The 22609-nt window shown below is 36.7% G+C and overlaps 1 protein-coding gene across 1 annotated transcript in view; it reads left to right on the top strand.

Moving 5' to 3' along the window:
- LOC112399504 (bifunctional heparan sulfate N-deacetylase/N-sulfotransferase 3) overlaps positions 1–22383 on the top strand; it is a 136081-nt gene extending 113698 nt beyond the window's left edge. Inside the window, exons 9-13 of the mRNA XM_024744706.1 lie at positions 2811–2985; positions 6189–6359; positions 7786–7895; positions 17504–17606; positions 22264–22383. Of these exons, the coding sequence (XP_024600474.1) occupies positions 2811–2985; positions 6189–6359; positions 7786–7895; positions 17504–17606; positions 22264–22383 (679 nt within the window). The remainder of the gene's footprint in view (positions 1–2810; positions 2986–6188; positions 6360–7785; positions 7896–17503; positions 17607–22263) is intronic.
- Positions 22384–22609: the final 226 nt, after the last annotated feature.

Raw genomic sequence — 22609 nt, 5'->3', positions numbered from 1 at the left:
CACATCAGGACTAAAGGGGGTGATTAAAAACTGCTTTGGAAGTGGAGAGGAATTCAATAATACTTGGATTCCCTGGGACTTAAGAATATCTGTGAGAATATTCAATTAAAAAAAAAAAGCTGTTCATAGACAGTAATGTGTACAGGCACTATAACAGAAACGAAAAGTCCCTTAAGTAGTCTACAAAGAGATGGCATAAATAAGTAGAAAACTAAAGACAATTAAAGATTTTAATTATAACTCACTAAAATACCCCAACTGTAAACACTTTTGATTGACAATTGTGTGTTTATAAAAGGCAGTTAACACAAAGAGCAAATAATGGTAACTGCAAATGTCAATCTATTAGCAGTAACTAGAGCTTTGCTCTCAAAGACATCAATGTATTCAGTCTTCAGACTGGCCTTACCTCTCCCTGAAGCATCAGCACCTCAGCAGTCCCTTTAGGACCACAGAGCCACAAGGTTGAAGATCATGTGTCTGAGCATGCCAAGGTCACTTACAGAAGCTCAGGCACAGTTAGTTAATCTGGATACATGGATCTGCTCTTCTTGGAGAACTGGGCAAAACCAGGGCTGCCCTAACTAACAGGCAGCCTAAACACAGGCTTAGGGCACAAGCAAAGCAGGGCAAATGAAAATGAGAAAACTCCATCTTTGATTAAATAGCCAAGATTTGTGATCAGAATCTCTAAGAAAAAATGTTTGATTTATGCATACAGTTAAGTTTTATGTTTCATAGTTTGGTGTTATTTTTTATAATTACCTGGGGAGGCGGTGGATGGTTGGAGTGGCACATGGAGAGCCATAAAATCCTGTTAACACTTGGAGCCTCTAAACATCTTAATTTGGCTTTGAGTAAAATCACTCAAAAATACAGGGTCAACCCAAGAAACAAATAAATGTGGAGTGCTGCAAAAAATCATGTCTTTCAGTTAAAAACAATTGCTGAGCTGTTATGGGAGTAGCAAAGCTTAAATGAGGCCGGCATTCGCTTTTAACCCACATATTGCTAAACCACTCTAGTTTGCTCACCAATTCTTTGAATAACCTGAATTCATATTTACAAACGTGGATGTATTTCCACCCTGGAAATAGAAAGCTGAATTCTTTATTTTCTTATGAATTCATCAAACATTTTTCAAGTGCTTATTACTACCAGCCACTATATTAGAAAAAACATGGGCATAGAGGCAAACAAGAACTGGCCCCTGCTTTCTCTGTGAGCCTCTGGAGCCTTGTGGGTCCAAGATCCAGAACCGCTGGAGGAAGTTTTCAAGGCCCAAAGTGTTGTAGGTATGGAGGACTACAGGGAAGGTGGGACAGTTTTTAGAAACTAAAAGTTATCCTGCCCTTCTTTTGTGATTCTTGGACCCTTGCTGAGAATAAGCAAACTTGAGACAAGCTTGGACCAAATAAGATACCACTAGACACGTGATATAACCTTAGCACCCCTGAAACAAGTGTGGGCATCTAAATTAAAAAGTATCCTGAAATATGGCACTTTCTATAAATAGAGTGTACACCAGAACAGTTAACAGATCAAACTTTTCAGAAATGTTTATATATGTCTTTACCCCTAAAAGAAAGGGATGCCAGAATGATATATCAACAACAAGGCAATTTCCAGAAAACATAAAAGGATTTCTTTACTGCCCTGAGTTTCAAAACATCACTTTGTTGCACCAGCCAAACTTTGTAATATGGTAACAACTGGAATCCTACTAGAAGCTTTATTGTGTGACTGAAAACAACACACTGCAAAAAGAAGTCATCACATAAATGTTAATGATTCTCTTGTTCAGTAATTACTGAACTACCTTGTCTTGGTAACCCAAAGTCATAGTGGCTTATGAATTGAAGAGGGTGTGGGTGGAGTGTGAGGCTATTATTATAAAATGTAAGAAACCCTAGAAGTTAGATTTGCATGTTCTTTCTAAAAAGGCCCCTTTTCCTTTAAAGATGTTCCTTGGTGCTTCAGAAATACCTACTATCATACGCTGAATTCAGTTATATTTGACATTTTGTACAAATGGAATATTATACAAAACCCATATGTCCTACCTTTCTGTGCTTGAGGCTACAGGTATTCCTGTGCTCATTCTGCTGGTGATTTGAATTCTCACCACACTTAAGGATACAGGACCTGACCTTGGAAAATTTGATAGTATTTTATATCTGAAAATATATACATACTTTTTAAACTTCTATAATTTTTCTAAAGAATATAAATGGCTCTATATGGGAAAAAAATTAAGGAAATGGGCAGTGTTTATATCGGATCTGTTCTGCCCTTTGATACTTTATACTTGAATATAATAGTAGCACAGTACATTAGTGGGAATGAAATTATTTTTTCTTGTGACGAAGTAAAAACTGTTTTGTCTAAGATTTTTCAAAATGCCTTTGAACTGAACACATCATTTGTTTCTATCAAATTTTCTTCTTGGTTGAGCACTCACATTTTTCTCTGTAAAATATTTCTGCATTTAGATACAATTTATACAGTTAGGTTGATTATTATTGCCATTTGATCACTCTGTGTGTACATTTTTGTTATCTCCCATACCTTTTTTCTTGATATTAAGTAGAACAAAAAGAAAATGTATTTAGAAAAGCATTTTCAAAATACATTATTAGTGTTCTATATATTTTTTTCCTTGCCAGCAGGCTTGTGGGACAAATGCCTTAAAGAAAAAGGCTTTTTGTTTAGGAAGCAAATGAATTTTGTTTGTAGGACATTTTTAACATCTTCAGTCACCAGGGTATGAGTATAAACCAGTCTTATTTTGAGAAATATTTCTTTTCTAGGTATATGGATTTCTTCCCAGTCCCATCTAATGTTACCACTGACTTTCTGTTTGAGAAGAGTGCCAATTACTTCCACTCAGAGGAAGCGCCTAAAAGGGCAGCTTCTCTGGTCCCCAAAGCCAAAATCATCACCATTCTCATTGACCCATCAGACCGGGCATATTCCTGGTACCAGGTAAGGAAAATACAGACAGAATCCAGCAAGTAGAAGAGGAGTATGGAGAAGGGAGGGTGGTTTTCAGCAATAGCCACCACCTCGGGTTTTAACAGAAGAGACTTGCTAGCTTTATATTTCAGGAAGGTAAATAAATTTTTCTTTGTTTCCATGGAGAAACATTCCCCTTAAGTTTTTCTTAATTTTGCATCCATTTAATTCATGTATTTAATAAAATGTATTAATACAATGAAGAAATTAAAATAGAGCAAATAAAATAGTATATACTTGTATGTATTCAGCTTCTATAAATCTGCATTTTAAAAGTAAAGTGTTACAACTTAAAATCATTATTTTTCATCTAATATGTGTATAATGCTGCTATTATTATCTCAATTTTACAGATAAGGAATATAACTGATTCCCCAAAGCAAAAAATCACAGGTCTTTTTTTTTTTTTTTTTCTGTAAAGGGCCAGAGAGTAGATATTTCAGGCTTTGCAGGCCATATGGTTACAACTCTGCCATTGTATTGCAAAAGCAGCCATAGACAATATGGAATTTAATGAGCCTAGCTGTGTTCCAATAAAACTTTATTTACAAAATCAAGCAAACTTTAGCCGTAGATTGATGACCCTGACTCTAAAAGAGCTTAAATAACTGCTGTACTGAAGAAATAACTTAGTAGCAAAACTAAATATAAGAATGAATTCTTGGGCTTCCCTGGTGGCGCAGTGGTTGAGCGTCCGCCTGCCGATACAGGGGACATGGGTTCGAGCCCCGGTCTGGGAAGATCCCACATGCCGCGGAGCGTCTGGGCTCGTGAGCCATGGCTGCTGAGCCTGCGCGTCGGGAGCCTGTGCTCCGCAACGGGAGTGGCCACAACAGTGAGAGGCCCGCGTCTACCGCAAAAAAAAAAAAAAAAAGAATTAATTCTTCATTCTTGAAAGCCCAGCCAGTGTTCCCTGTTCTAAGCCTCTTTCTCATACACTCCAGGGTTGCCATTATGCTTCTGCTGTTGGTTAGAACCTAGCACAGAAACAATCACTTTGAAATAATTTAACAGACTCTAATAATAAAACTTACACATCAAATACATGTTTACTTTAATAAATATTAAAAATAATAGGGAAAAAACTGCCCCAGTGATATTTTATTAATCATCAAGTGGAAAAAGTTCAATAAAAAGCAGTCAAAATTAAATATAAGAGCATAACAAAATTAATAGAGTCAGTGTGTTTAGTCTCTAGTATCCTTAGTTATCATTCCTCGGTTTTGTAATTTAAAAAAACACTTTCCTTGTGTTCATCCATTCATTAAATTATTTTAATGACTACCATGTACAAAGTACTGTTCTAAGTATGTTCTACAGGTAAATTAACAAATCTGGACGCTACACTTGAGATCGCTTTCACTCTAATTGGAGAAATATGTGTAAATAACCAGTGTATAAATCAGAAAGTGTTAAGTGACAGGTAGACTCCTACAGAGTGATAAAGCCCATCTGATAAAGACCACCAGGAACAAGAAGTTAGGTATATTAATTGGCTGCAGCAGAGGAGCCTGAACACTGGAAGAACTATCTGGGCACTTCCCTAAAGAAGGGAAGGACTTGTAAGGGGAGAAATTTAGGTAAAATTAACATGAAGTGTTTGATAGATGCAGGCAGGGCTGTGTGTAAGCTGGTTATCAGTAGGTCAGGGCTGAAAAGCAGACTAATGGTCCAATTTCCTTGGAAACTATAAAGTTAAGATAAATGTGGAATGTTACATCCAAAAATCACTTACCTGAAACTCTGCACCTGGGTTGGAAATAAGGCTTCTTTGTGTTAAAGTGACCCACATAGCTCTGATCCTCCAGGCAAGACTGGGATGTTCCATTCTCGCTGACCTCAAACATCTAAATTCCTGACAATCTATGATATTAGAGAATAAAGTTTCTCAGCACGGGGTCTTTTTGAACAAAAGCAGTTTTTCCACGTTCACAAAAGGAAGCACAGATTGTCAGGAAAGGTTTCATGGCTAGGACAGACTGGGGGAAGGTCATGGGATCTTAGGCATATTGATAATGATCTGCATGATAGGGAATGAGACTTCCTGGAGAGCTGGAATCCACAACTCCACACCAACGTCATGCCCAACTCCTACAGCAATCTTTTAAATCAAAAATACAGCAAATTGCAAACTGACTGACTTGATATTGCGCCTTTTGCCTTTTCCACTAGGTATCTAGAGAAAAAAGAAATAAGCCTTAATTGACTCAACAAGAAAGAAGAAAATTGGAGCTTGGCAACCACTTAGCCCCTGAAAAATTGAGAATTTGCTGAAAAAGGAGGTTTCAAGGCTGCAAGCTAACAAAACGTCCTAAATATTACAAATAAATCGCTCCACAGTGGCAAAATGCAGGCTTAACGAAGTCTAGTGGAGTTTGTAGTATAGTAATTTGAATCTCAATTGCAGCAAATTTGCTATTCAACTAGATGTGGTAAACATCCACAAACCCACCACTAAGCCTGAATATTTTTTGGTCAATTTAGGGGAAAGGTGATTTCCTCAAACCCCTGGGCGTGAGCCTGAGCCATTATGAAATGCTTTCCTATCTGGATTGCTGCTTTCTGCATTTTCTGTACAATAAGCAATTCTGATTCATCGCAAAGGTTACCATTAAGTAAAATAATCTTGGCTTTGAGATGCTAGGTAGTATATTATAAAAGCTGTGGGTTTCAGGTAATGCACGTCAGAGTTTTCAGTAGTTTCTCCATTTAAATAGCCGATAGGGCTTTTCTAATCTAAAACTGCATTACTAGATGGAGCAAAACTACGTGGCAGAACTAGTAGAGTGCTTTGTGCATTATGGATATTCACTGGACATGATAAATGGTTTCTTATGGGCTGAAAAGGGGGCATTAAGGCAACTTTCAAAAGTTTACTTTCAGAATAATATGTATACACTAAGGAAACGACTCAGAAAAATTGGTTAAGGAATCCTATCAAGAAGAATTCCACCTCTACCAATTAATTCTCAAATATATACTCTCATCAATGTCATAACTTTTAATCCTGACGCTCCAGGCAAACATTTTCATCCTTTATTAATTGCAAAACAAATAACTCTCCAGCAGTGAGGCACTCCTTCCTTTAGCTTTGAGACTTGTTACAGAGATTGGTTTTTAATTATTTATGCCTATGATTCAAGTCGGTTTAATTATCCACCTTTTCATCATAGCATCAGCGATCACATGAAGACCCCGCAGCTCTGAAGTTTAGCTTCTACGAAGTGATCTCAGCCGGGCCCCGTGCATCCTCTGAGCTTAGAGCCTTGCAGAAGAGATGTCTGGTCCCAGGGTGGTATGCCAGCCACATCGAGAGATGGCTTATTTATTTCCCTCCCTTTCAGGTATTGAGCAATAAGAATCTACATCATGTTACAATCTCATTAAGTTTACAGCTCTGGTTTGGTTTTCTTTTGCTGGTTCCTCTAGGCTAGTGACTTTGCCTCTAGGCTAGAGGAAATTTTTACTCATTAAAACATTACTAGCCTTTATTCTTTAGTTGTAAATCAGACTCTGGCAAACAGTAATAGGCAGAGGTAGAAAAACTATCTACTCTTCTTTCTAGAAGTATTTCAGGATAATTCTCCCTGCCCTGTTTTCTAGCGCATACCCTTCCTGATTATAAAGAGCATCAGAAGTTTGATACTCCTGATTCTTATTCTGAGAATAAAGCTTGAGAACCTCTTAACCAAACAAGGCAAATACTGTCTTGCTTAATTAAGTGCCGTTATTTCCCTTTGAACCACCTTGCTGCATTTTTCACAAGTCCTGTGTTTTCCTTGGCTTCCTTGCTTCTCTCTTTGGCCCACCATTAGCCTAGATTACAAAATCAGCCCCTACCGGATTGCATAAAGCAGTCCCGTCACATCAGACACAGTATATGCCTGTGGGTCTAGAAACATGCTAGCCATAATGATACCATATATGCAACCATATATGGCTATTTAAATTTTTATTAAAATTATATAAAATTAAAAATTAAGTTTCTCAATCACATTAGCCACATTTCAAATGTTCAATAGCCACCAGTTAGATACTGCAGCCGTTGAACGTGTCTATCTACAGAGAAAGTTCTAATGAACGATGCTGGTAGAGACTACATAGAAATATTGGAGAAGAGGTGTGAGCAAGAGCTGCTTTCCAGGCTTTATGGCCCTTCCTCATGGTCTCCTGTCATTTTATCTTGCTGGGACCACCCCCTTCCCTCACCAGAGTAACAAGCAAATTCTTGCCTGTAGTCTGTAGAGGAACTTCTGTTTCCTTTCAGGCTTTCTGGGGGTCTTACCTTTTTCTCCAAATGGATTATCAAAATATTTCTTAAAACCTTACGGTGCTACTCCTTTGACTGGAATCATGGAGAATGGCCATGTCCTCTGTCTCACTGTACCTGGTCTGGTCACTTTTCTTCCTTCCTGCAATGCTCCTTCCCACCTTGAATCACGGAATCATTGTTTTATCTGTTTTTAAACTTGGTTTCCATTTGTGATTGTGTAGTCACATTTCTTAAGCTCTCTTTTTACCCTCAAATGGCTTTTTTGTTTTCATAGTGTTTGCAGGACTTCTCGGACTACAAAACGTGAGCACATTTAATTAGTGTGATTTATTTTTTGTTCCAGGTCATTAATGAGGATGGCCTGGTTAAGTCTTAACAACAACGCACACAAGTCCCCTCAGTCTCTCACTGAATAAATTCAGAGTGCAGAATTTTTTAATTATGCAGTTACATGTCTTTTATCAATGTGCATTTTTTTTATTTCCTTGTTAATTTAGTTGCTAATTATTGATGGGCAACAGCTAAGAACTGATCCTGCTACAGTGATGGATGAAGTACAGAAGTTTCTAGGAGTCTCTCCTCATTATAATTACTCAGAAGCTTTAACGTAAGTTTATATTCTAATTAATTTATTGAAGTTTCAGCAGAGAACTGATTTTAAAGAAATTGTAGCTTGGTGATACAGCTGTCAAGTTAGCTGTTCCTTACACACTGATTATTTTCCAGTTGATATTAACCACGTGAGAAAGAACATTTCAACAGTTTGGCAAAGAAATGTCCAAAATCCTCTACTGATTTCTAACTAGGAAGGATTTCCCCTGGAAGGAAAAGAGAGGAACAAAACAGTTGCAAATCTTAAAAGCAACAACTAACCTTAAAAGAGGCTACTTTAAGTTGGTAAGCACTGAGCCTATTTAACAAACAATACTGAGACCTCTTGGAAGTATTAAAAAGACTTCTTGAACTAGGTGATTTATGAACTCCTCTCTCTTCTGTGTAATTTTCAAAACCCAATGTCATACAGCAAGAAATAGCCCAATAGGCGACTGAATAGGCAGAGAGAAAGGTGCTATTATTACTTCTACACTTAATTCCATTTTTTGCTGGTCTTTACCCACTGTATGACTGACCCTGCCCCCTCTTCTTCAGAGGCCTCAGCAGTTACAGCTCTGGTTTGGTTTTCTTTTGCTGGTTCCCACTGATTTTCTTAGATAGTCAACTCCTTCAGGGTGGGGGCCAGGGTGAGGCAAGAGAAACACTAGAATTTAAGGAGGCACTCACTCTCAGGACCCCGCAAATACCTGAGAGTGAGTGGCTCCTAAAATTTTTCAGCCAAGGTGCCTCTCTTGCCTCACCTTAATCCTGACTCTGGGGTTCATTTAGCATTTTAAATAAGACCTCCATCTGACTTTGTCCATTTATAATGGTTGGCAGTCAGATATCTGAAGGTTGTGTTTGTTCCTATTTCACATGCAACTGGAACAAGCAACTGGGAGATCCTGAGCTGGATGAACTGTGGAGCTGGCTCTCACTGTAATATACATATTTAATTTTAGGGTCATAGACTGAGCCTTAAAAAAACCGATTAAGATTGCAGTGTGGAATTCTTCCATTGTATCTCTCAGTATAAAACTCAGTTCTGTAGATCAATTGATTTTCTCTTTTCATTGTTCTCCTTATGCTATAGCAGTTTAGAGTGAGGGACAAGATTCCTTTACCTTTCACTGTCCCTTACAGAAAAAGGTTTGCAGAAAACCATCAAATACTGCGTACATCTTGCATAAATCATATGTAGAGACACATGTAAGAGAGACATTTTGATCTAGAGGACAAAGGAGTAGGTGGAACTCAAGAGTTTTGTGCTTCCTTCCTAAGAGTCATTTACTTTGTTGTTACTATTAACCTTCTACCCTCTGTGTTTTCTATAGTGTGGATCCTATCAGAGATTTGGAGACACAGACACTAGCCTTAGGTATTTAACTTTCAGCTTGACCTTAAAGAAAGTTGAGTGACTTTAGCTTTAGTTAGAAATTCGAGTCCACTTTCTGCTTTATATCCTTTTAAGTATCTCTTAGAAAAGAAAGTTTTTATTTTCTAAACAGTTTTCCATTTCAAGTTGGCTTATCTTTGGGTCTTTTTTATAGAGTATATAGCAAAGTACTGTATTTCAGAAAGAAGTGGAGTATTCTATAAAAACATAATCTCTTTTTCTTATGGAATGGTCCTTGACCTGCATGCTATGTATCTGTCCCCTTTGCATCTGGCTCAGCAGCAAGCTTTTTATTCACCTCCAAGGGTAAAGTAAAGGGAGTGTAAACTTAAGAGAAGTAATATGAAAGCAACGTACTGTATACAAAGGACTATGGGTCACTTTGCACCTGGGATGTATCTGGCTAAAATTACCCCTTATATGATTCTGTAACCTTATTGGGGGCTCAGTGGGTGAAGTAGCAAGATAAGATGTGTCTAGTCTCTGAAACCACAGTTTCAGGTCCAGCAAGGCTGCCTACTCACCCTGCTGATAGACAATGTACTGCCATTCCATTTCTTTTTATATTTTCTTGTCAATCAGTTAGCCCGACACACCTTGTAAAAACCAGCAGTGTACCTGTTGTAGAATATTTGGAACTTCATGTCATTGGCTTAGGTCTAAACCCTCCTTCATCCATGCCCTTTGCAATCGTTCTGAATCCTGCCCTCAAAATTTAGTTATTCTTATTAAACTAATTGTACTGGTAAGTTGTTTCTGTGGTGCTTTGGATATGTTGGAGATGACTGGGTGTAGAAAATGTATGTTCACAGGAATGTCATTTATTGCTTCATAATTTTCCTGCTAATGATAGTGAAGACTACCTCTTCGGTAGTTTTAAAAGAAAAATTATTTAAAGCCTTCAAAGAATGTTCTGAACTGCAAACAGATATGAATTCTCAACTAACCACATAAATCCAGTTCTTTGCACACAGTAGAATAAATGAATGAAACTAGGTCTATGCAAAGGTTTTACCATACAGTCTTGGCATGAAAGAGTACTCCAGTTTAAGAGATCTATAAATTGATTATCTTCAATATTTAAAAAGCTCCAATTTCAAAACTATTTTCAAGAAAAATGGCAATAAATTTCCATTGTTAAGAGTGTTATTTATTCTTTTCCACAATCACTACAGAAGTGTTCAAGACTTCCAAATTTCATACAGTCATGGATGGTCTATGTTATCTTAAAATGACTTAGTACTGTCATCATGGATTTTAAATGATATATTGAATCGGTAAAAATCTGATTTTCTTAGTGAGTGTGGCTGTGATCTGAAATAAGCAGTTTAAGCTTTAAAAAATATAAATGGGAACTTTCTCATTCAATTAAGTAAATTCACATTTTACAATTCTTGTTCAATATAACCTTAATCCCTAAATTATAAATAACATTGATAATACTAACATTATTTTAGCTTGCATATTATGTTTTTAGTGTTTAAAAGCTGTCTAATCATTTACGAAAAAGCAGGAAAAATAATGCTCAGCATGGAATTGTGCTAATTTGTATAAATTTTCCCATGAATATATCCATTCAGAATTATACCAGCCATCAATGACTGGGACAGGAGTCTTCCCACTTATAAGTACTAGTTAAATACTAGTGAATACTGAACCTGACATCTTTATTTCTCAGTCAATTAACCTGTTTATTAACATGAATGAAACCAGACTGAGTTATATGAATTTTTAATAATAATTTACAATGAAAATTTCAATAAATGGACAATAAGGATTTGAAGGCCAGGAGCTGAATGAAGATTGTGCGTTTGTTTTGTTTTGTTTTGTTCTGTGGATGGGGCTTAACTAAGTCATAAAGAACGGAAGCTGCTTCAGCTGTTTCTAATATTACTCCCCCGGCAACCAAATTTACATTGTCTAGGAATTCTTTCCCTTTTTAGATGAGTTTGAGTAAAACTGTGCCAAATTAAAACTTTTTTTAGTAGCAAAAAACAGTAGCCATAGTAGCTAAAATCTGCTGGTTCTCTAGATTACCTATGAAACAGCTAGAAATGCTAAGAAGTGAAAAAGAAGAAAATAATCTACTCCAATTTCATATAAATTTGTTTTTAAAAGTGCTTATAACATTTCAAAATCAGTATATGTTTATATATTCTAAGTATTTTATATATATTGCATCATAACAATACTATGGGATAGACACTATTAGCTCCACTTTTCAGCTACAAAAACTGGGGCACAGAAAAGCTTAGCCAAAAGTCACTCAGCAAGTAAGTTGAGGAGGCAGGATCAAAACACAATCATTCCTCTGGAGCCTACACTGCCAATTTATTAAGCTCTTCAAATTGGCACAAGAGGGACTTCCCTGGCAGTCCAGTGGTAAAGAATCCACCTTCCAATGCAGGGGACATGGGTTCAATCCCTGGTCGGGGAACTAAGATCCCACATGCCGCGCACAGGGCAACTAATCCCACGCGCCACAACTACTGAGCTCGCGCTCCTCAGCTAGAGAGGCTGCATGCCGCCAACTACAGAGCCCACGTGCTCTGAGACTGCACGCCACAACTAGAGAGAAGCCTGCGCACTGCAACGAAGAGTCCGCGCACCGCAATGAAAGATCCGTCATGCCTCAACAAATATCCCACATGCCCGCCATAAAAAATAAATAAATAAAATATTTTTTAAAAATTGGCACAAGAGGGCTTCCCTGTTGGCGCAGTGGTTGAGAGTCCACCTGCTGATGCAGGGGACACGGGTTCGTGCCCGGGTCCGGGAAGATCCCACATGCCTCGAAGCGGCTAGGCCCGTGAGCCATGGCCGCTGAGGCTGTGCTCTAGAGCCCACGAGCCACAACTACTGAGGCCCGTGTGCCTAGAGCCTGTGCTCCGCAACGGGAGAGGCAACCGCAGTGCGAGGCCCGCGCACTGCAACGAAGAGTAGCCCCCACTCACCACAGCTAGAGAAAGCCCACGTGCAGCAACAAAGACCCAATGCAGCCAAAAATAAATAAATTTGTTAAAAAAAAAGTCTACAAATAACAAATGCTGGAGAGGGTGTGGAGAAAAGGGAACCCTCCTACACTGTTGGTGGGAATGTAAGTTGGTACAGCTGCTATGGAAAACATTATGGAGGTTCCTCAGAAAACTAAAAATAGAATTACCGTATGATCCAGCAATCCCATTCCTGGGCATATATCCAGAGAAAACTATCATTCAAAAAGATACATGCAGCCGTTCATAGCAGCACTATTCACGATAGCCAAGACATGGAAACAACCTAAATGTCCGTTGACAGATGAATGGATAAAGAAGATATGGTATATACATATATTGGAATATTGCTCAGCCATAAAAAATGAAATAATGCCATTTGCAGAAACATGGATGTAACCAGAGATTATCATACTAAGTGAAGTAAGTCAGAAAGAAAAAGACAAATACCATATTATACTACTTATATGTGGAATGAACCTATCAATGAAACAGAAACAGAATCACGGACATAGAGAATAGACTGGTGGTTGCCAAGGGGAAGTAGGGAGGGCAGAGGATGGACTAGGGGTTTGGGGTTAGTAGATGCAAACTATCACATAGAATGGATGGACAAGAAGGTCCTACTGTATAGCACAGAGAACTATAGTCAATGTCCTGGGATAAACCATAATGGAAAAGAATATAAAAAAGAATGTATGGGCTTCCCTAGTGGCGCAGTGGTTGAGAGTCTGCCTGCCGATGCAGGGGACACGGGTTCATGCCCCAGTCCGGGAAGATCCCACATGCTGCAGAGCGGCTGGGCCCGTGAGCCGTGGCCGCTGAGCCTGCGCGTCCAGAGCCTGTGCTCCACAACGGAAGAGGCCACAACAGTGAGAGGCCCGCGTACCACAAAAAAAAAAAAAAGAATGTATATGTAGGTATAAGTGAGTCACTTTGCTGTACAGCAGACATTAACACAACATTGTAAATTAACTATACCTCAATTAAAAAATAAATTAAAATGTGATATATATCAGTACATCCAATGGAATACTATTCAGCAATAAAAAGGAATAAATTTTGAAACATGCTAAAAAATAAATAAAAATAATCCATCTCCAGACACATTGTCACGTTGCATAATAAATGTGTAATCATAGTGATATGCAAATTAAAGCTACATTGAGATACCATTAGAATGGCTATAATCCAAAAGACAATACCAAATGTTGGTAAGAATGTGGAGAAACTGGAAACCTCATATATTGCTGATGGTAATGTATAATATATGGCCACTTTAGAAAAGCAACTTTGCAGTTTCTTAAAAAATTAAACAGAAGTTTACAAATAATCCAATTCCACTCCTAGGAATCTACCCCAAAAGAAATGAAAACCTATGTCCACAAAGAATTGTTCACCACAGCATTATTCATAATAGCCAAAAGCTGCAATCAATCTGATAAATGGATTTAAGAAAATTTGGCCTATCCACACAAGATGGAGAAGATCTTTCTCCATCTCATGTCAAGCTTCTTCACTTGGGCTCTGAATTGCTCACAAGGTCCTTCATCAACATCAATCCCTCACCTTCTCAGGCAACCTGAAAAATAATATGATCTCCCTTGTACCTTCCTCTCCTTTTTGTTTCCACTATGATACAGTTACACCACTGCTTGTGAACTTATACTTACAGAACTCACAGATGTCTGGGCTAGGTGTCAGCTCCACAGACACACATTTTTCTCAATAAAGCCCAGCATGACAGCCCACTGCATGAGATGTAATCAATTAGCAGAGGTGAAAGAAAAACCTATTTTTCTTTTGACTTTTAATTTTAATATGTGTGAAGTTAGTGTTTCTTAAAGAAACATTCTGTCAGAAAGCTGCTCATTTTAACATAAGGCATGTGTATGTTGCCGACATGTATCTATAGTTAGGTATATTAGCAAAAAAAATAATAATAGCTAGTCTGGATTTTGATCAAACACTTAAAATGAGTCATAATGCAGTTATGGAAATTACCAATAACAAAATGTTAATGAAAAATGTTTTATCAATAGCAGACTTCCAGAAATGTTGTTGTGTTAGAGCTTCCCATCTTTCGTGTATAGATTATTTCAATCATCTCTATTTTTTAAATTTATTTATTTTATTGGCGTTAGTTGATTTATTAATGCTCTCCTTTCTTATACCTCTGACTATGAAACATTTATTCAGTTGCCTTACAGATGCAATCAAGAATATAAACAACATGGAGATATATCATATTATGTCTTGATCCCACACACTTGCTTTAATAATGATCAGAAATGGGCTTTGCACAAGTAGGATGTGAGTAATCCTTTAGTGTCTCTAATATCCAAAGCAGGGCAGAGACAGAGATATAGGTTTGCCTTCTTTTCATAGGGCTATAGTTATAAAGTCTACAACATTAGCTACAGAAAGACTACTCTCCAATCACACATTCAATCACAATATAATTTTAAATCAGCTTTATTGATGTGTAATTTACATATAATAAAATCTACCCATTTTAATTGTACAGTTTGATGAATTTTGACAAACATGTACTGTTGTATACACCATCACAATCAAGATATAGAACATTTCCATTAATCCAAAGTTTCCACATGCTCTATTGCAGTCAGTCCTTTCCCCTCGCCCCTGAGCCCTAGCAACCACTCTTCTACTTTCTTTCACTTAGCATAATGCTTTTGACATTCCTCCTTGTTGTTACATCTATCAGTAATTGGGTTTTTTTTTTTATTGTTCAGTAGTACTCCATTTTATGGATATACCACAATTTGTTTATCCTTTCACCAGTTGATGGACATAGGGTTGCTTCCACTTGGGGGCTACTATGAATGAAGCTACCATGAACCTTTGTGTACAGATCTTTGTGTGGACATATATTTTCATTTCTCTTGGATAAAGACCTAGAAATGGGATTAGTGGGCCATATAGTAATTACATATTTAACTTTATAAGAAACTTTCCAAAGTGTCTGTAATATCCTAAATTTCTACCAAAAGGTGTAACAGTTCTAGCTGTTCCACATCTTTGCCAACACTTGGTATTGGTCTTTTTAAGTTAAGTCATTCTAGTATCTAGTGGTATTTCATTTGTGATTTTCATTTGCATTTTCTTAATGACTAATGATACTGAGCAAATTTGCATTTGTTTATTGGTCATTCATCTATGTTTTTGATAAAGTGTCTGTTCCAGTCTTTTACTCAATTTTTATTGGTAATGTCATCTTTTTTTATTGAGTTCAGTTGTATATTCTGAATATAAGTCCTTTATTAGATTAACATTTTACAAATATTTTTGCCCAACATGTGGTTTCTCTTTTCATTTTCTTCAGTGTTTTAGAAAAGCAAAAGTTTAAATTTTGATGTATTCAAAATTATCATTATTCTTTTATCATTCATCCTAAGAAGGCTTTGCCTAACCCAAAAATTTTCTATGTGTTTTTTCCTACGTTTACTTCCAGAATTCTTACAGTTTAGCTCTTAGCTCATTCATGAAATGAGATTTCATTTCAAGTTAATTTTCATATACAGTGTGAGGTCAGTGTTCATATTTTCCATATAGACATCCAATTTTTCCAGTTCAATTTATTTAAAAGATTGTCCTTTCCCATTGAACTACTGTGGCACCTACATTTGAAAATCAGTTGACAGTAGATGTGTTGGTCTGTTTCTAGATTCTATTTTGTTCATTGACCCATTGGTGCCAATACTACACAGGCTTGATTACTGTGGCATTATAGTAAATCTTGAAACTAAATAGTATAAGATCTCCAACTTCGATCTTCTCTTTCAAATTGTTTTAGCTTGTCTAAAACAAATTATTAGCTTGTATCTCCATATACATTTTATAATCATTTTTTCAATTTCTACCAAAAAAAAAGTCCATTGGAGTTTTGGACTCACATTGAATTATCTAGACAAATCTGGAGATGAGGTTGATATTTTAAAAATATTTAGTCTTCTGATCTGTGAACATGGTATAGCTCTTTTTTGTTTATGTCTTCTGTAATTTCACTTAACAATTGTAGTTTTCGTTGTACAGATCTTGCATACATTTTGTGCTAAATTTATCCCTAGGTATTTCATGTTTTTATGCTAATTTAAATGTTTAAATTTCAATTTCCAGTTGTTCATTGTTTACACTATAGTTTTAAGAAAAAGTTAGAAGCAGCATTCTGGGAAGTAGTATGAATTAAAGACAAAAGGAAAAGGTGGCCCTAAATGATAATTCTTTCTAATGAAGAAAAAATTATAGCAATAGAATCGCTGAATAACAAAAGCCATGTGAAAGAATCATCATTGCTGACTGTTACTTTCACTTTTATATTCAAGCATGGGAAATTACTATTTATTCATAATGAATTATAAAACAGAACATACCCAGAGACCAGTGAAGAGAAAAGGCCCTCTACCTAGGGTCAGGAGGCTTAGACTTGAGTTGTCACCTGCATACTGAAAAAGTATATAGTCCAAGATAAATAAACCTTGACAAGCACTTCCTTCTTTTTCATTTTTGTATTCCACTAACAGTTGGTGAGTGTTCACAAAGAGCCAAACACTGTGCTAAGTGCCATTAAATGGGACAAATGCTATACTCCATATCATTAAGGGGTTATAAGAAAAGCTCAAATGAGAAAGGGTTATATGAAATATTTTGGTAAACTAAAATATAAGTTTAATGTGCTACTATTACTTTTATTACAATTATGCCATGAAAATCTTTTTTATAGGTGTTATTACTTTAATACAGAGCTCATACCAAAATAAGGAAGTGTCTCTGGAAAAACATTAAATGGATTAGAGCTAGAGACTCCTGAAATTCATTACTCCATGACACACCAAAACCTCTTCTATTAACCTGTAACTGAATGGTACAAGTACTGTGTAAATCCGTAGATGTGAAGACTGACTTGTCGTTTTTAAAACCTGCAAAGGGAAAGAATGGGCTTGAAATTTATATAACTTTTTCCTTCCAGATGAAGGAGGTAGGCTTATTAATTTCTATTAATAGGAGACCTCCTGCTGACAGTTTTTCTATTAGAAATCTGGCAAACTCACAAATATGACAGATGGACTGAGAATTCAGAAGTATGCCAAAAGACTTTATGTAAAGTGATGCAGTCAAAAAATATGCCAGTTTCCTTGGTTATAGATTAATATCCGAATAATTAAAAATACTTGCTTGAAAAATACTTTTTTGTTCTTTGTATTTTTTTAGGTTTGATTCTCATAAAGGTTTCTGGTGTCAATTACTGGAAGAAGGTAAAACAAAATGCCTTGGAAAGAGCAAAGGAAGAAAATACCCTCCAATGGATCCTGAGGTAAGTATAGAGCTTAAAAGTACAAACTAAATAAGCAAAATGATACATAAAAATATATCTATTTTCTTAGAAAAGTGATTAAAATAAAAATTCACCCTTTATAAAAATTAAAAGTGACATTTGGATTAGAATGCATTCAGGTTGCTTGTTTTGATTTTTCCAGTGATTATCTTACCTGTCATGCAAGAATAAAAGAAAACAATAGAATTTGCCATTTTGAATCAGAACGAAGAAGGCAACAACTCATTCCAAAAGGAATGATACATTCACAGAAATTTTAGCACTAAAAATGTTAACTGAAACCAAGGCAGGAAATATATCAGCTGGAAATTGAAAATAGGCCCAAAAGATTTTATTTTCACTGTCTAAGTCACTCTCTAGTAGTCAGTGTGGCCTGCATAATAATATTAATTATTGGTATACTAAGTTTTGAACTGTTAATATGTTAATAAGATGAAAGAATGAATATATTTCCCAAATGTATAACATACTAGCAGATAATTTAGGCTCTGGAGAATGGAGACACCCAAACTTAGCAGTAGGTATGTAGCGCTTCGGGTTTATTCTGTTCCAAATGGTGACATAGTGATCACTTAAAGCTACAGTTTTCCCACTTTGTAGACGCTATATATTTACTTTAAAGCTTATTTCACATATATTAAAATTTATTAATATTATTTTGATTTCATAATCAGTCCAGTTAACATATAGTTTGGACATAAGAATGTAAGTAGATTGATTTTGTAAAAAAAAAATTTTTTTACTCAAAAATGAAGACATTATTTGGCATTGTTTTCCCACAATGTTTAATATATTATGGTAACTAAGAATCCTGCAGTGGTTTGAGAATCCTAACATGGTATGAACTTGTCTGGATACTTTTTAATACTTGAAGACTTTAAGGACCTTTTTTCCAACCTGATAGAGACAGAGCCTCTATCAAGCTAAGCTCACTAAGCTCACAATTAAATTCTATCTAAAAGGCATTGTGGAGGTTCTTGTTCTTTTGATAAACAAGTTGCATTCTCAGAACTCCAATTTTCTTTGGTGGGTTATTAAAATATACCTTCAGAGCACTATGAAAACAATCTTTACATATTAATAAATATTCAAGGGCAATTCCCATTGTATTTCAAGACAGTAATATAAAGTATCTCATTTTCATGTAAGCCAAAGCTATCTCTCTATATATTTATTAAAACTAAAACATTCAAGACTCTGTAGAACATCTTTCTTAGTATTTTATTTCACTCCTATCAAACACATACTGAGACCTAATATTAAATTTGTGGTAGAGAAAGATAAGAAAAACATAACTTTTCAGGATATCATTATTTCCGTATCTCCCAACAAGATTACTGCGTAATCCATCCCTAAGATATTTTTTCTCAAACACCTCTGACACCAAATGTGTGAGTTTTCTATAATACCAAGCAATTCTCCAATTTTCTGCAGACACCAGCTAGGTATCCTGCAGTTTAATCCAATTCTGACACTAACTATTCAGGGTTAGTGTAGCCCCACAGATTAAGGGCTCAGCCCCACAGAACTGCCCCCTTCAGACTCCAGTAACAAGTAGTGGGTCCCCAGGTTACTCACACTTCTGTCCAACTTGGCTGCAAATCAGGGGTTCCCTCATCAGGTTTTATAATTTGCTATAATGACTCACACAACCCAGGGAAACACTTTACTTCCTATTATTATAAACAAAGAGGTACTTAGGACAAGGTCCAGAAGGGTCCTGAGCACAGGAGCTTCTCTGTCCCTGTGGAGTCTGGGGTGTACCACCCTCCCAGCACATGGATGCATTTACCAACCCTGAGTTATGGAGGTTTCGTTGCACAAGCATGGTTGATTAAATAATTGTCTGTTGGTGAATAACTCAATCCCCTGTCCCTCTTCCCTTCCCTGGAGGTCGGAGGTTGGAAAGTTCCAACCCTCTTAATTATATGTTTGCTTCCTCTTAGCAACCAGCCCCCATCTGAAGCTATCTAGGGGCCCATAAGAGTCAAGTCATAAGCAGAAACTCAGAAACTCAGATAAGGTTTAAAGGAACTTATTGTAAATAAGAAAAGCCACTCTTTACACCCCTGTCACTCAGGAAATTACAAGGGATTTAGGAGCTCTGTGCCAGGAACCAGAGTCAAAAACCAAATATATATTTCTTATTATATCACAATATCATATACATACTGGATTTATTTGAGGGAGTAGAATAGCTGATTTTGTGCAAATAGTGCCCAGAGAGGAGGCAAGAGTAAAGGGTCCTTCCTGGAGGTAATGGAAACACAAATATGTACACAGATTAGAATAGGCAGTACTGTCACCACACTGCTTGCTTCTCCTTCTGCTACCGAAAAACACCAGAACCCTTCCTCACAAGTATCACCAAAACATCATAGGATGGAAATTAAGAATGCTGTTAGCCTACTTCCACTTTGACTTTGTTTATCAAAATATATTGTAGAAAAAAAAAAAATATATATATATATATATTGTAGAAAGGGAATAAAAACTGACATTTTAAATGAACCACTAAGTCTATGACCTCTCCAAATCAAAAGCATTTAATAGATTCTTTAATAATAGGCCAATAAACAACCTGATATTGAATTTATTATATGATTCCTTCTTTTACCATATATTATGATTCCCTCTTATTACACTAATTTCATGAGTTTGCATGAAGTAGACTACGTTGGCATACTTAACATATATCCTATCTGTGATTTATCATCTAAAATAGTCCCTTTCTGAATGATGGTCAGATAACAATGTATGTACAATAAATCCTGCATATCACTGAGTTCTGTCCTAGTAACTTTTGGCCTGAATATATTAGACTCTCAAATAGGACATGTTGTACTTTACAAGTCTCATATCAGTTATCTTGCCATATGAGAGAGCAGAGCAACAAGAAGAAAGGGTACTTGATTATAGGGACCAACATACACAAATAATAGGGCACAGGACAAGGGTTTGGCTACAGAGGCAGCACTGATACAGGCAGCCAGGTTTGAAAATAATGCCAAAAAGACCAAAAAGTTGAGGTATAGTTGAGATAATCCTCAGTATCAGGAGGTACGATCCAAACTCCAAAGGGATGTGTGGTAGATAGTGATCCCAGGAGGTTCAATTCTAAAATTGGTTAAGATGTTGGAGAATCCTTTGCCATATGGAAAATATCAGGGAGCAAAGTGGCAGGAGCTGGGCAGCCCCGGGCTGCTGTTGTTCCAGGGCTTCTCTCATAAAGGGGAACAATGTAAAGTAAGACCTTAAGAGAAAACACAGTGGGGAAGTTTGGAAACTTAGCCTCTGCACAAAGGCCTAGGGCTCAGCCCTGGATTCCAGGTCTGGCTGGCAGCAAAGGAGGCACAAAATGATCAGGTCCCCAGATGGAGTATCTGGGAATATGATTTGTCTCCACCTCTCTCTGGCCTGGGTGTACCAGCTGGGCCTGTCAGTGGTTTTACAGCTAATGACCGTGGAAGACCAAAACCAGAAGTGAGACAAAGGTTTGGGCTCTCCCTTGATCGCAGTGATGGTTAGAATATAGCACAAATGTCAGTCTGGTTCCAGTGATCATAACGACTACAAAAACCACTATGTTACATAGAAATTATCAGTATAAAACAAGATGATTTTCTATGGCCTTTAAAACGGGGTACCAGATATGACATTTTAAAAGACTAACACAAGGAATTAAATGAAAACTTTTTGAAGATTCAGCGCAACTAAAAACCTCAGAATAGGGACTTCCCTGGTGGTCCAGTGGTTAAGACCCCATGGTGGGAAAACTAAGATCCCACATGCCACACCGTGCAGTCCAAAAAAAATAATAAAAATAAAAAATAAAATAAAATTAAAACCTCGGAATAGTGTAAAGCAGGGAGGTACAGATACAGATTCAGAAATCCATCCTTCACAACATTCCCAACAATGGTCATTTACACTACATATAAGCCCCACTAAACACCATCTTACAATACAGCACTTTCCATTTCTGACAATTTCAATTATTAAACTATTTTTCTTTATTGAAGGGAAATCTACTTCCCTATAAGTCAGGATAGTTTACAAGGCATTCCTTTCCTTCCTTGGGTCAAATAGTGCAAATATACCAGGTTATAGGCTTACCTAGTTTACCTACTGTATTTTTAAAGTTTACCATAGTACTGTTTTAGCAGTGAATATTTTGTGTATGCCTTAAAAGAGCTCTTAAGAAAATATTACCTTCAAAATCTAAATGTAAATTAATGATGACAAAGGAGTATTTTATGTTATAGATTTACCAACCCAACTCTTATTCCAAAGCCAGGATGGTTTTAATAGAGCATAATATTAGACCCAATCAGTTATTACAGCTATAGTTCTAGCAATTCAATCTAGTTATTTGAACATTTAATTCTGCACAAATAAATCCCATGTTTAATATGAAAACCCTTTCCCTAGTGAAAACAGCATATGTGTTTGGAGTGTGTATTTTGAAGAACAGAGTCACTGTGTTTATATTGTGCTAAAGAAATAGCCCACATGCTTAATATCAGTTTTAAACCAGTATGGTTTACTTGACACAGATGTAAACATCGTCAAAGTATATGAAGTATACTTTAAAAAACAAAATTAAATGTCCTTTCATCTCCTCCTCCCATCTCAGAGCAGAGTGTTTTTATCCAGCTACTATCGGGACCACAACGTGGAACTCTCCAAGCTGCTGCACAGACTGGGGCAGCCCCTGCCGTCCTGGCTGAGACAGGAGCTGCAGAAAGTGAGATAGCACTGAGAGACATCTCGAGAATGCATCTCCGTGGAAGACTCACCTCTCCCAGAGCTTCCAGGGGCTACCAAAAGGCGGTTTATAAACATACCTCTTCAAATGAGAAAAAAAGAACAAAGGTCCTTCCATGTGCTGGCACGTGGATGAGTAGAAACAAAACAAACAAACAAAAAATGTATCTGTTACAAGCCTTGAGGCCTATGGCCTTTCTCTTAACATTGGAGCC

This window comes from Neophocaena asiaeorientalis, unplaced genomic scaffold (genome assembly GCF_003031525.2).
Source record: "Neophocaena asiaeorientalis asiaeorientalis breed wild unplaced genomic scaffold, Neophocaena_asiaeorientalis_V1.1 scaffold309, whole genome shotgun sequence".
In the NCBI taxonomy this organism is placed as follows: domain Eukaryota; kingdom Metazoa; phylum Chordata; class Mammalia; order Artiodactyla; family Phocoenidae; genus Neophocaena; species Neophocaena asiaeorientalis.
The sequence above is the reverse complement of the archived record's forward strand: the minus strand, read 5'-3'. Positions and strand labels throughout refer to the sequence as shown.